General features: G+C 38.3%; 2 protein-coding genes across 2 annotated transcripts; both read left to right on the top strand.

The window, feature by feature from the left end:
• The first annotated feature begins 8,911 nt into the window (after nt 1–8,911).
• LOC113685548 (adenosine receptor A1-like) lies at nt 8,912–10,568 on the top strand. Its single transcript, XM_027203072.2, has one exon. It carries the CDS (start codon nt 8,912–8,914, stop codon nt 9,902–9,904), a length of 993 nt encoding a protein of 330 aa, XP_027058873.2. The 3' UTR covers nt 9,905–10,568.
• Nucleotides 10,569–11,258: 690 nt separating this feature from the next.
• LOC113685600 (beta-2 adrenergic receptor) lies at nt 11,259–12,997 on the top strand. The gene has a single exon (XM_027203132.2). It carries the CDS (start codon nt 11,647–11,649, stop codon nt 12,577–12,579), a length of 933 nt encoding a protein of 310 aa, XP_027058933.2. The 5' UTR covers nt 11,259–11,646; the 3' UTR covers nt 12,580–12,997.
• Nucleotides 12,998–14,278: the final 1,281 nt, after the last annotated feature.

Raw genomic sequence — 14,278 nt, 5'->3', positions numbered from 1 at the left:
CTTCTTCGTCATTTTCAGACTGTCCGTTGTGTATGGAACACCAGTGTCGGCGGCATAAATAACTGCCGAGAATCCTGCAGCTTTGATACTCTCAATCTGTGGATCCCAACTCATATTTGCAGTATTAGTTTATCAATTTCACACACGCACAACCACACCTCAACACGATGATCAAAGGAGTGATCAAGTGGGGTCCACGCACATCACTGTTGAATAGTTGAGAACTCTCAGGAGGAAATACTCCTCGCTGATTGGCTAATACACGAACGTGATGGATTCAAGACCCGGAGGGAGTTTGCGTTTGCAACTTTCGTTGCCATTTTTCATAAATATATCTCGTTTTTCCGGCTGGGCAGTATTTTTAAGAAAACACGTCGGTCACTAACCTCAAGCCGATGAATAACTTATGAATCCTCTCTTTCACTCAAATCAGTTTGGTTGACAGAAAAATATTGGTTTCAGAATGAATTTGTATAGACAATAGTGTCATTACGTTGGTTGACAAGCGGCCCAAAACCCGTCTGATATTCATTTTAATCGTTCACAAAAAGTACCTAGAAAGTTAAAACGTGAGGTATTTGGTTACAGTTAAACTGAACGATGGAACTTTCATTCATTTAATACCTGAATTTTCTCAAGCAATTTGTTCGCAGTGAAAGAGCGAGCGAAGTTTTAATTTAAGTTCTACAACAAATATACGCTATCTATGAGTCTTTCCAAGTCCGTTCAATTTGAACATTTGTAGCGTAAATTGCACAACAGAAACTGAAGGAAGTTTTTGAGAAAAGGCCGCATTAAAACCCTTTGTGTCTTGTTGGAGTATACCATTCGAATTTAGTTTTTGTGAAAGAAAGACCAGATTTACACACGCCATTGCAGCAAACAAACGAGCAAACTCACAACTTCAAAATAAAAAAATTGAATTTACTCACAATTACTTTCCTCGCCGTTTACTTAATGAACAGAGGTAAATCTTCGTACATGAATGAATCGTCGATGAGAGTGAATAATACTTACCGTTAGATCATTGACTGTTTTTGAAAAAAACATTGTCGTGACAGTGCTTGCCAAACTAGTTCCGTTGTTTTTCAAATGCGCGCTCTCTAATTGACAGGCGTCAGATTGTGACAAATAGTTGTAAAAATAATGTTTCAAAGTTTGTTTGGATGCCTTTTAAATTATCGTTACGGAAATGCAAATTTTTCGCTGAGGCATCTCTCTTGAATTTGCATCACCTCTATTTTAATTACCATTTACTCGCTCAAAAACTGTTCAGTTTATGGAAGATCATGCCGTATTTACAGCCCTAAATCATTCGGGTTCTTTCGGAAAGAATTTCGTCAAGTTTCAAAAAAATAAATATGTTATTTACCGGCTAAGGGTCGGTCCGTATACGGCCTCGGGCAGTATTTTCAAGACCTCGGTCACAGTTTTTCACCATACGGACCTCCCAGCCGGCAAATAAAATATATCTATAGCTTCGGAAAATTTATTACATTGCTCCATACGTCTATCCTTCAGTGAGTTCAGGTTAAACAATGAAAGATTGTCGAGATATGATAGGCCAGTTGAAATTGTAGATAGGGCGCATTTTTTAACAAGTTCAATGTCGTTGCTTAAATAATCAGGCTGTGCATGATGGTTAAGTGGAGCACAATATTCGAGTACAGGTCTAATACAAGTGTTAAGAAGAAAGTACCGGACTGGCGTGTCGTGCGATTAGCGCGCGCGCCGAGACATTTTTAAAATTTGACCAGTTTGTAAGCAAGTTACGCGTAGGTTTCTGGCGTGTTTTTTTTGTTTGTTTGTTTGTTTTGTTTTTTTTTTCAGTTTAATCGCATTTTGGAGGTTTTTGTTTTCGAATTTGTGTTATAAGCCGTTACCGTTTTACTGTCTTTTTACCGATTAAACGTGCCTGCTTTTAAAGGAGATTTTCGTTATCGCTTCCGAGCAACAAGTGAGAAAGAAACTAATGATATCACGAGCCGGAACTTTGGCGCGCTTAAGCAATATGAGAAAGAACATCCGCTTATTAGCCTTTTTTAGTACGTCAGAAATATGATAATTTCATTGTAGGGCTGCTGGCTATTGTTGCGCCTAAAACTTTAACACTGTTCACACGTTCAAGTTCCGAAGAGTTGACAGTAATCGCATCAAACTGGTGTTCCGTTCTTTTAAAGTCAATCAGCAGTTCTTTACGCTTATCTGGGTTCAGCTGAAGCTTGTTTGTGATAGACCATTGCTCCACAGGTTTAACAGCGACTTGCATTGCACTTTGTGCTCCCCTTGGGACCACCTCAGCTAGTGTTGTATCATCCACATATTTCCACGCCTAGAAGCCGGGTTTGTGGAGATCATTGATCATCAAGGTTGATGAGCCAGGGTCCAAGTTTGGTACCTTGAGGCACTCCAGATGGAAGAGCACCTTATTCCGAGAAACAGTCACTTGAAAGCTGTACACGTTGCCGCCTGTCCATAGGGAAGTCACAGACCCAACGAGCAACCCCGCTCGGAATGCGCAACCCAAGAATCTTGGCTGCCAGAGTATTGTGATCCACAAGGTCAAAAGCCTTTCTTACACTAACCCTGGGTTATCTTAACCTAGCTTTGAACAACCCGGCCCAGGAGCACAACACGCACCGCAGAATCGGTCCCGTCCGAGGCTTGCGCCCAGGTGTGCACCATTGCAATGAGAACATGAAGAGTTGAAGATTTTGGGATTGCGCCGAATTGGTTAGGATCAACAGTTCCAAGACCGCAGGGCCAATATATTTACTAAAGATGAACTCCTCTACTAACTTGGACAGAGCCGAAGTTAAGGAGATGGGTCTGATATGCTTGGTGATGATGGTCACAGGTTTTACTTTCATCAGCGGTGAAACGTCAGCATCCTTCCACGACCGAGGAAGCTTCTGCTCAGCGAATGATGAGTTTACAATATCGCAAACCGGGGAAGTTAGAAATCCAGCATATTCCCGAAGGAGCCAGTTGTTAATTCCATACATATGTATATGGTTACCAATCTTCCTGAAATTATAAGGCTTTCCATTTTCAGCTTTTAAGAAATAAAATTGTCATGTTCAGATCGACATTATACCAATCTTTATCTGTTGATGAATGTGATTTTCACTCGTTACGAAGCCGATGGTTCTGCTGTGAACTGTAACCACGGAAACTCAACTTTAATTAAGATAGTGGTAAATTGGTTTACGTTATCATCATCATCATCATCATCATCATCATCATCAGGTTTAGCTTGCTCGGTATTCCATGACACGCTCCCTCCACCTTTCTCTGTCTTTACGTTATCAATGATAGTTTTTTTACATGAAGGCCTGCAAAAACCTTTTTGGTTTCGACTTTCAGGTCAAGTTTTTATCCAAAAATATCTGGACACCAGAAGTGTCTCAGTTTTTGATCACTTCATAGCGTAGTTCCATCATTTTCTTTACAAAGTGTGTTTACCAATGTTTTTCATCGTTAATTGCTTTTTAACTGAAAACTCAGACTTAGATAAATAATACCGTAAGCCTTTTAATCCTTGAGTCATTATTAACAGAAGTATCTTTTGTAAATACAGCACGTACAGAAAGTTGTAAATATGTTCTGCTGTAATCTATAGAGATGGCGTACACTTAAGTCCAGCCCTTCTTCTTGGAAAGAACATGACTTGTAACAACTTGACAACTTTTTCCCTGTTTTACATGTTGTTAGTGATCGATTTTAATAGATAGAAATGTTTGTTGTTTTTTTTACATTGTTCATGTTGAATTGTTTTGGCCAGGCACTTCCGTAAAGTTTGTGCAATTTTACGAAAAAGATAGTTTTGACAACGTTTGCCTAGTCCAACGAGATCAAACTTCCTCGCAGGGTTGCTGATTTGTAGTAAGTACTCGTTTACTGTGTTCCTAAGAATGATAAGAAGCAATCTGTTTCGTACTTTCAAAGAGGACGAAGCGAAGATGGCGTACTTCGAGTAATTTTATTTTCAAAACCGCTTGTCAAAGCACTTAGTAAACATATTCTGATTGGTCAGCTCATGTAGGTAGATAAATACTGACCAATAAAAGTGCATGTTATTTTAGACTCTTTAGTTGACTAATCTCCCTGGGCTGAGCAGTAACATCACGCCACAGTTTTCTGATTTCCGTATTGACCATTTGTTTTCTTTCAAGGAATTTAATAGATTTCTTGTTAGGATGTGTCTCTTATGGAAATTTGTACCTGTTTATTTTCAAGGAAAAGATAAAGAGATATATTCACAGCTACCAGATGTATTTCGGAACATAACCTCGCGACAGAGAATCTTAATGATAAGGACACGCGCGTGTTCATCGCGCAGCCAAAAGACGCTCCCCGACACACCCCCAGTTCAGCCCACAAAACTGACCAATAGCAAGCAAGAGTTCTACGAAGCCAAAGTAACTGCGTCAAAAACTGATCATCTACAATGGCTACTTCGCAAGAGTTTTAAATAAACATGCAAACATAGCTCAACCTGCTGAGATTTTAAAAGCCTTTACTGCACACAGGAACTAACTCTTCAAATTTTCCTGCAAAGTTCAAGAAACAAATACTAAATGATAAATATGTTTCCACGAACGAAGGGGTACGTCTAAACATCTATCATATCTGTCGAGCGAACTGTGATAGACAAACAAAGAACTTAGACTTCAACACTCTTTTAAACTCGATTTGTTCGGCTTAATATCCTAGTTCTTTGGTACAAAATCCGATGCAGAACGTTTTCGAATTCAATGAAATTAAACAAAGCAGAATTACGCGAAAAAATCTAACTGAATACAAATCGCCGCGAGTGAAAAGAATGCGAAAACAATAAGAAAAATCTGCGTGCAAAAACACCAAAATGTAATTAGGAACGTAAAAGGAAAGAAATCGCTGAGTGGGAATGCCGCAGTAACAGCTAGGAATAAAAAAGTGAGGTCACATAAAAGAAGCTTTGATCGCTGTTCTTAAATTTATTTAAATTGATGTTTTTTTTTCGGTTACCGATGAATTCTACTGATTTTCCAGATTAATCCAAAAAGATGCCCACAAAACCTATTACCTGAAAAACTGGTTTAATCTCTAAAGAAAATTTAAAAACAGACTTTTATTATTCAGGAAAATAAGAGAGGCCCTGGGAACGAAGTTAAATCTTTTGTAATATTATTTTTTCTTCGGCTTTCCCAGTTTCAAAATCAGAGCAAAGACAATTTGCAATTCTTTTATATTGAATGAACGATATATTTGTCAAATAATTTCGTAGATCAGGAAAATATCACTCAATAATCTTCAAAGTTAGCCAAAATTTGTCGATCGAAGTTGCACTTTATGTAACAGTTCTTGCAAGCTTGGATGATTGTAACGTATAAAATTAAATGGAAATCAACAAAATGAAATGGATATGATGGACGAGATATTCCGTGCTGCCATGAAAAAACTTCCCGCCGAGTATTATAAATTTTAAAAAAGACAGCCTCCGCTAAGACTCTTTAATATAAAATTAAGTTCCCTACCACATGTTATTTAATTTATATTGTCTTTCTGTGATGGATTAAAGTACAAAAAGGGCGACAACAAAAAAAAGAAACGTCCATTTTCCAATTTTTCTTTTTTTTTTTTGGGAGGGGGGGATTCCTTATATTTTGGATAAACAAATTGGCCGGTAGGTTTAGAGGTGGAGCAAAAAATCTATTAAAATACTTCTGCTGATCACCTCAAATTGGACAATTTGAGTGATGCATTTCCATAACCTTATATGAACATTGTACCAGGTCCACTGTCGAAACATTTACCTGTCATCATTCTATCTTTATGTCGCTCTCAGGACCTCTCTTCTTTCCGCCTACAATTTTTTTTTAACGAATGAGTTATTTCTGACATACGTGAGTAAGGTGTTCAAAATTTATTGGACTGGAAGGATACTGATCTTTTATAAGTATGCGCTAAAAAAGTGGATAGCGTTGAAGGCGCGTTCTGACTGGCTACTGAACTCCGAACTGATCCTTCGTTATTCTTAAAGGGCAACCGACGGCTGGAAGGTCACTTTTTCGGAATACCGTCTAAATGCCTCGGGTAACACGTTGAAACAGATACAAGGTGCTTCTTATCCCTCTTTGTGCTTTTTTTGGCCGGGAAAACGGTCCTACTTGCAGCTTCGTTAGTCATCCGCCGTTAACGCTTCGATTTTGATCATGTGACCTTGTACGTCACACGTGTACATTAAGCAAAGTAAATATGGTGGATAGTAATTCGAGTAAAAGCAATTCTACTTCGAGGTCTGATTATTCAGATTTTGAGGCCTCGATGGAAGGTGAACATAATGAAAGGGTTTATGAACCTGTTGGTGAAATCAGGCCCTCGCGGTTTGAACAGCCTGGACGAACCTAAAATAGAGCACGAAAGTCAGATGAGGATCATGGGCCCGTGCGCCGTGGCCGCCTCAATCAAGAAAGCGAGAATGGTGAGTGCATTTACGCTTGTAAATAAATTTTCTGAAAATCACTCGCATGTTAAATATAGGAGCGATCAAGTAAAGAAAACGAAATGTGCAGACTCTTGAATACCATGGGAGCGAAGTGCTTCTATGCTACACGCACGCACCTTCCGAAGCTAAGGTTTTACTGACTGAAAATATAAGCATGCACACTTGTGGAGGTGAATTGGATGGATTATACACATTTCCACGTAACTGAATCGGTTTTAAGTTTTCCTGCGTTGAATTTGGCGAACTACTAAAGATTTCTCGGCATTTACTTTAAAACACAATTCAGCAAAATATAGTATTCGCATATGATAAATGAAAATCCTCTTAATGTTAACTTATTGTTTACTTGTGGTCTTTGCACCTTGTTTATAGCCTAAAGTTTGAACTGTCTCTCACGTTTGTAACAATTACTAAGCTGATAACTGTTCCTTTTGGTTAAGCCAATCAAACAAGTTTTGTTCTCTATTTCTTCTATTCAACATCGTGAAAAAATTGCTACTTTACTGGCTTTTTTTATTACAAGGCGTCAGTGTGGAGACTGCCAATTAATGTGGAGGGAGAAATAAAACATCTTTTGCCAAGAAGTAGATGTGGTCAAAAATGAAAATTGGAGGATGTTACGGTGGAACAGTTGCAGGCAGAAGCCAGATGTATTGTCCAGCATCCAGGGTTAGGGGAAACTGGTGAAGGCTGAATCCGCCTGCATTTGTTTTGGTACATATTGTAACTGTCAGCGCGGCTAAGAGTGATAGAGTTTTCGATAACTTAAGTGTGAACATATGTATTAACATATATATATATATATATATATGCATGCTCACTAGTTTTTCTAGTTTGAGCACTCTGACATGGCTTAGATGATCCCACATATGTGAGATCACTTGGGGTGGCTATATCGTCTTACCTCCTTCCTAGCATCAGCACTGCACTGATGAGGCCCAGAAGGCCGAAACAGTACTGTCTGCAGTTAGTTATATATATATATATATATATATATATATATATATATATATATATATATATATATATATATATATTTATTGAAGTTCAAGTCATAATTTGAGAAACATTACGCGCTTGCTATTACCGTAGCACAGGTTTGTCGCTGACTCGGTTCCTTTTTATTACCAAATCACTGCGTTTTAAACGGTGGGTGCAAGGCAGTCCCATGAAATGTGCTTTAGGATCTCAGGCTGTCGGCTTGTTTTATTTACGATAAACGTGCGTGAGTAACTTACTGTTCACTCAGCTGACAGTTGTAAAGCATGGACTGAAAATATCTCTATAATTATGACTCGATAATGATTTTTACAGGCCCAAATTTTTCTTACACCGATCTGAGGTGATTACATAATTTTGATTTCAACTTTATAAATTATTCAAATCTGGAGTAAGATTTGAGAATTGGTGCCAAAAAAAATTCCAGCTCAGCTATTCCAGAAAACACTTCACTTTGCGACCTCCAGACACTTTCCCAGGAAAAATTAGTATGAGTTCAAGGAACTTTAAACTTCCTACACGTAAACACTAGATTGATTGAAGCAGCTCTCATTAATAACTCTTTCCATGTTGGACTAATTGAGCGGGATGACCTCCAAGCCAAGATTCAAAACACCTTAATAAATTAAATTCACAAATTCCCTTTGGCCAATCAGATAAAATTTGGAACAAGACAAAAACCTTGAGTATGAACTAGAAGATATTACATGGCCGCTCGGAGATAAGAAATTTGTCTTCCAGTGCTAAAAAAATATTCCACGAGTGAGCGAACATGTTATCTATACCATGTGAGGATATCATTTTTCGCGCAAAAGCTTTCAATTACTTGGTATTTTATCGGTGTTTACATGATAAGTTTCGTTGGGAGATTTCATTCTATATTCGATACAAATCTCGCTCTGTTTTACTTTTAGCTTGGCACTGGCTTTAACCGAAGTGCGAACTTGAAAGCCTGAATTTTAAAAGAATGAAAACTTATTAAACGCAACCATTTTCTCACTCATGATCGAAGTATTACATTTTTATATCTCCAGTTTTACTGTCATAATGTCATATTGTATTGCTTTTAATGAAAATCTCTTTTATCTTATGTTTGGTACAAGCATGTAATGTTCTTCTCGGTGGTTCATTACATGTGCAATATCCTCTAGACCAAAACTGTTCAATAGTATTTCTGTTTGAGAAGATATTTTTCAATACTTCCAATTAAAATTGAATTCAGATGTACTTTCGGTTTCAAAAGTAAACTTCTAATTTAAGGGCTCAAAGGCGTGCTTTTGTATCCTCCTCAAAGTTAGTTGTGGGCAACGATCCTTGTAATATAATTTCGGCCACAATACAGTTGATATTGGTACACTCGCGAGAAAAAGTTATGGGAATCTGACGTAATTTGTTTCGAGCCATCTTGATGAGGCGACGACCATGAGCCGGCAAAATTCAACAAGTCGTGTCCCGTCTGACGTTTACATTCAGATCATAAATGAGCCAGAGTACTGGCTGACTTTAGCTGTGGTTGGTTTCGCCTTGTCAGCTGTGACTGTGGTTGCAAATTCTATATTGCTAGCAACCATTTGGCACGATCCTTTGAGGTCGCTTCGAACTCCGCCATGTCTGTTGATCGCGAATTTAAGCTTGGCAGATTTGCTTGTGGGGTTGTGTGTAATCCCTATGGTGACGTTAAGGGATGTGTATCGATCTTTCCTACAAATGGTACCATTGCCGTCAATTGTGGGAACTATAACATCATGCATTCTGAGCGCAACACTCTTTGTCAGTAGCGCTACCATCGTTGCGATGTCAGCAGCTTGCTTTTACGCCATCGACAATCCCATTCGATACAAGACAAACATGACAAAGAAGAGAATTTACTGGTTGATAGTCATGGTATGGATAGCATCAGTTCTTATCTGCTGCCTTCCGGTGACGACTATTCCTGAAAATACGTTCATGCTCATATATATGCACACTCACATATCTCTGCTGGCCTTGCCTCTCATGATTATCTACATAAAAGGTTTTCGTTCCCTTTCGCGCCGACGCCGGGAACTTCTCCAAAGTACGAACGCGTCGGTCAGAAACCGCAAGCTCGCTTTGGAACGTAAACGAAACATGGCTGTGATAGTGACGACAATTCTAATGATGTTCTACATCAGTTACCTCCCACGATTTATAATTTTTCATCTGGAGAACTTTTGCAGCCCTTGCCAAATCAACGAAGATTCAATAAGGTTTCATAAAACCGACGTGATTACTTCGCGCCTTATATTCTTCAATTCGGCTATAAATCCATTTGTTTACGCTTGGAGAATGCCGAAATACCGCCGATCTCTGATAAGCTGCTGGAAAGCTCTCCAAAGTAAACTAAAGTCAACTTTGAAGCGTGAATTACAAGGTCGTTACGACAATGACAATTAATGGAGTCTAAACTTTTTTTAAGCTTCGTTCAATTTGAAGGGAAAAAATGATAAAAAACTAGAAAGCAGCGAACTTTTGTTCATGAACTGACAGTAAACCTAGAGGAATTAATTCCTTTAGAATTATGAGAAGAGTTTTCTGAATTAATTACTCCAACCGGCGGACAAAGTTCATTTGAGGCTCCAAGAGAAGTTTGAAAACCGCTTTTTTTTGTGCGAATCATGTTAGGAGTGTTTTTTAGAAAGCTAGGGTTAAATGTGGTTAAGATGTAAAGGAAATACCACGGAAGAACTGCCATTCGGAGGACATAACCGAAAAGTTCAGTAGCCAAAACAGCGGAAACCAGAACAGCAGCAGCCAAAACAACAGCTTCGTTAATTTCAAACATGAACGATAAAACAATGAATTGAGGTCTACTGGTTTTTGAATTAGCATGTATTGACTTCTATACAACGCTCCTTATGAATAAAAAGTTAGTGAGCATGTTCAAGCCTTATCACTTTCAGCCAAACAGGTTTGTTTATCCAACATATTATCAGCGACTGATAACATGTAGGTTGCCAAAACAAGAGAAAAAAGAAACATTTAGGAATTAAGAAATATTGTTATGTTGCGTTTCATTGAGGTTACGTGATTTTACGCAATAAAATGAATGCATTTTTTACCTCCGGAACTCCATTCAGTTGAGAAGCACGAACTCGTTTTTCATAGTTGTACGTGACCAAGCCTACAGTCTGCCCATGAAAAAATTTTTTTAAAACGCTTATCAGTTTTTCGCTTTATCGAGACACAATAACTTTTGTTCCGTGAATCAAGCGAAAATGGGACGAACATGGTTTTAAATGTTTTTTTTTCCACCATGCAAGGGACACTGAGTTAGCGTACGATCGTCTCCTTTATAATTTAAGTGGAATTAGCGAACGAAGTGCAATATCAATTCCTTTTCAAATCCTTTCGGTGTACATTGGAAATACCTTGCTGTCATTTTACAATGTATACGGAGTTTAAGTTAAGTAGAATTTACGGACAAGGCCGGGCCGACGATATTCCACGTCATGTCCATCCTTTAGTAGGCAGAGGAAATACTCTCGTCTTAGAGTCATTTTATGTAAACAGTATATCAACTAATAAAGGTCAATGATATTCCTCGTCATATCCATCCGTTTTACGCAACCTTAAGCCTTAGTTACCCTCCTTTAGCCATAAGTAAAGTCAAATAAAATGCTTGGTTTGTTCTTTTACCATATAACTAAAGTAGTATTAACGAACAAAGATCAATGGTATCATTTCCGTGTCATGTCCATCCGTTGTTACACAACTCTAATCCTCAGTCACCTTTATTTAGTCATGTAACCAAAGTCAAATTGACAAACAAAGGTTCTCTTCTTCCCAAGGGTGAAAAAAAAGTTAGAACAACTCTTTTCTGACGTTACATTTAATGCTGAATGAGAGACGAATGAGAGAAACTACAAACTACCCTAAGGTTATTCGTGACTTAAAGCGGAAATCATGGTCAGGTTTCTACGATCAATTCATCTCTCAGGAACTTTGCATGACGAGTTTGTTGCTGAGATGACGAATTAAAGACGATATTGCATTCGCTCAGTAATGGCCAAGTTGAACTGCAGTCAACAAGAAAAGTTTAAAGTAAGCAGCGTGCTACAACCACCGAACTGAGGGAACTGGTTAAGACCAAGCTACCCAATTGAAAGGAGAAAAGCTGTCGTTCTGCTCGAGCCACTATGATCACCCAAAATGCTTCAGATCCGAGCCATGACTTTTATTTGTCGATAATCGATGATCCAATTTACTGGTTGACTTTAACTATAGTAGGATACATTTTTGCTACCGCCATCATCTTTACGAATGCCTTTCTGTTGTTCACAATTTACCAAGATCCGCGCAAGTCCCTACGCTCGCCTTCTTCACTTCTGATCGCAAATTTAAGCGTGTCAGATTTACTGCTGGGGTTTGGTGTTCTTCTGATAGCTGTGCGAGACACCTATCGGTATAAACAACTCCATATGCCTTTTATTGGTATCATAAAGGCTGTTATATACATTATTCACATTACTACTGTCTTCATTGGCGGATGTTCTATAATGGCAATGTCAATCGCTTGTTATATCGCAATCAGCAGGCCGCTGGAATATAAATCTATCATAACAGCGAAGCGAATCAAGATATTTATCGTTGTGGTATGGGTGATATCGTCATCAACGTGCGTTTTTCCAGTAACGAGTGTTCCCCAAAATATTTACGAGCTCATTTACGCTCACACTCACGCCTCGCTACCTGCCGTGTTACTAACGTTGATTTATGTGAGCGTGTTTCGTGCTCTCGCGAGACGATCGCGCGATCTTCAACTGAGTGGAAGTAAATCAATCTCGGACAACAAACACGTGTTGGAGCGACAACGGAAGATGACTTTGACCGTCATTATAATTCTGGGATTATTTTTCATGACCTACATGCCTCAGTACATAACGGTACATCTGCTTCACTTCTGCAAGTCTTGTCAAGAATCGATAAATTTTTACAAAGTTGATGTGGCAGCCTCTAGGCTTTTGTGTCTAAGTTCAGCTATGAATCCCTTTGTCTACGCCTGGAGGGTTCCAAAGTATCGCTCTGCTTTCTTTGAATGTTTGAAGATTATCCGAAAGAGACTCGAATGAACGCTGGAATGGAAGCTGATAGAGAACACACAGGGCTAGAAATATCCTCGAAAGCCCGAAGAATTTAATCCGGAAAATTGGCAAACTAAAGGAAGTCAACCAAACCAGAGCTTGATCTGCAATGTTATAATTATTATGACAATAATTCCAATTGAGAGCCACTCGTCGACCATGATAAGTCTTAAAAGCGTCAAACTTTATGAAGGCGAAGGTTGAAATTAATTTATTATTTAAGAGGTAACCAAAAAAATTGTTATTTATGGCGTAATTTTTTATTTATTCGCAAAAGACGAAAATACCTTAAGTGAAAAACTGAGTGAGCTTGTTTTTGATTATTGACGGCGTGGGATGTCAATATCTTGGCACTAAAGTAGATAACCACATCTGTCATAGAATAAAGACAAAAATGACATGGAAACAATATAGTATTGATCTGTTTTGTCACGGTTGCTGACTCTAGAAAGTTCAGCCTAAATTTTTAAGTTCGCAATTTGAAATTCAAGTCAGTTTAGCACCGAGTTCATTTTTGGTCCTCAGTTCGTCGTCGGTGTTTTTGTTTCTGGCAAAAACAATTTGTCAATTTTCTTTTTTTTTTTAATAACTTTTGGCAGAAGTTCAAACCCTTACGCAAGCCGAATACTTAACATTTTTTAAAACACGTTACTTTGGTTACAGTTCGATTGAATCCTTGTTACTCCAGCCGAATACTCAACATTTTTCTTTAATCATTAGTGGTTTCTCTCAAGTGGAGGGTACATTCCCACATCACAAGGAAAAAAGATGAAATAGTGTCACTCTTTTTCTAGTAGAGTGTAAAATTCCTTTTTAAAACAGAAAGAAAAAAAATCTCATTCATGTCATTTTTGAGCTTAGTTTTCCTTGATGCACAACTGATATATAAATGTGAAACTCAACTCTATGACTGTAAATATTTTTTCCTAGGATTTTTCAAATCACGTAAAAAATTTCCTCCAATATGTTTTATAAAAGTCAACGGAATATCTTTATAAATTGAAGCCATTGTCCCCGAAAAATTAATTGTACATGAAAAGAGCATTTAATGTTTTTCTGAATAATTAAATAATATATTGATGGGGAGCTTTTAAGGCCAATTCAAATTTTTATGAATTACGCCGCTACTTAACAACTTCCTTTAACCAGACATTTATTATTATTATTTGCTTGTGAAACCGGGAAGATGGATGAATAATTACAATATAATGACACATCAATGAGCGGCTACGGAAGGGCTTGCTACGGCATTGAAGCAAGGGCAGACGAATCAAATCCGGTGGTGTGTGGGCGCTGTTATCACGCAAAAACCTCAAAGGATATAGATCGTCTTGGGAAGAAATTAGGATGGTCCCTTGTCTCGATGGGATTACGACTATCGGGTTAACCGATAGTCGCAAAACGGCCAAAACATTGTAGCCTTTAGGCGTAAGAATTGATAAATTTTAATCGATAGTCGTAGAAAATGTTAACCGTAAAAAAGATTTGTGGTGACAACGATGGAATGATGGTAACCGTTAGCCGTAAAATGGCCAAAATTTTAACCGTTAGCCGTAAGAGCCACCCCCTATTGAGACCCTCTTTCCCTGAGAAAGCCTCGGCACCCCCGCCCCTTCCCCATCCCCCCCTCCCACCGCACTTTCCGTACTCTTCCGTTCAATTTTCATTCCTAATCACAGCAACAGCT

The sequence above is a fragment of the Pocillopora damicornis genome, chromosome 2 (genome assembly GCF_964200805.1).
Source record: "Pocillopora damicornis chromosome 2, jaPocDami1.2, whole genome shotgun sequence".
Lineage (NCBI taxonomy): Eukaryota > Metazoa > Cnidaria > Anthozoa > Scleractinia > Pocilloporidae > Pocillopora > Pocillopora damicornis.
Note: the sequence above shows the minus strand (reverse complement) of the source record. Positions and strands in the feature narration are given on the sequence as shown.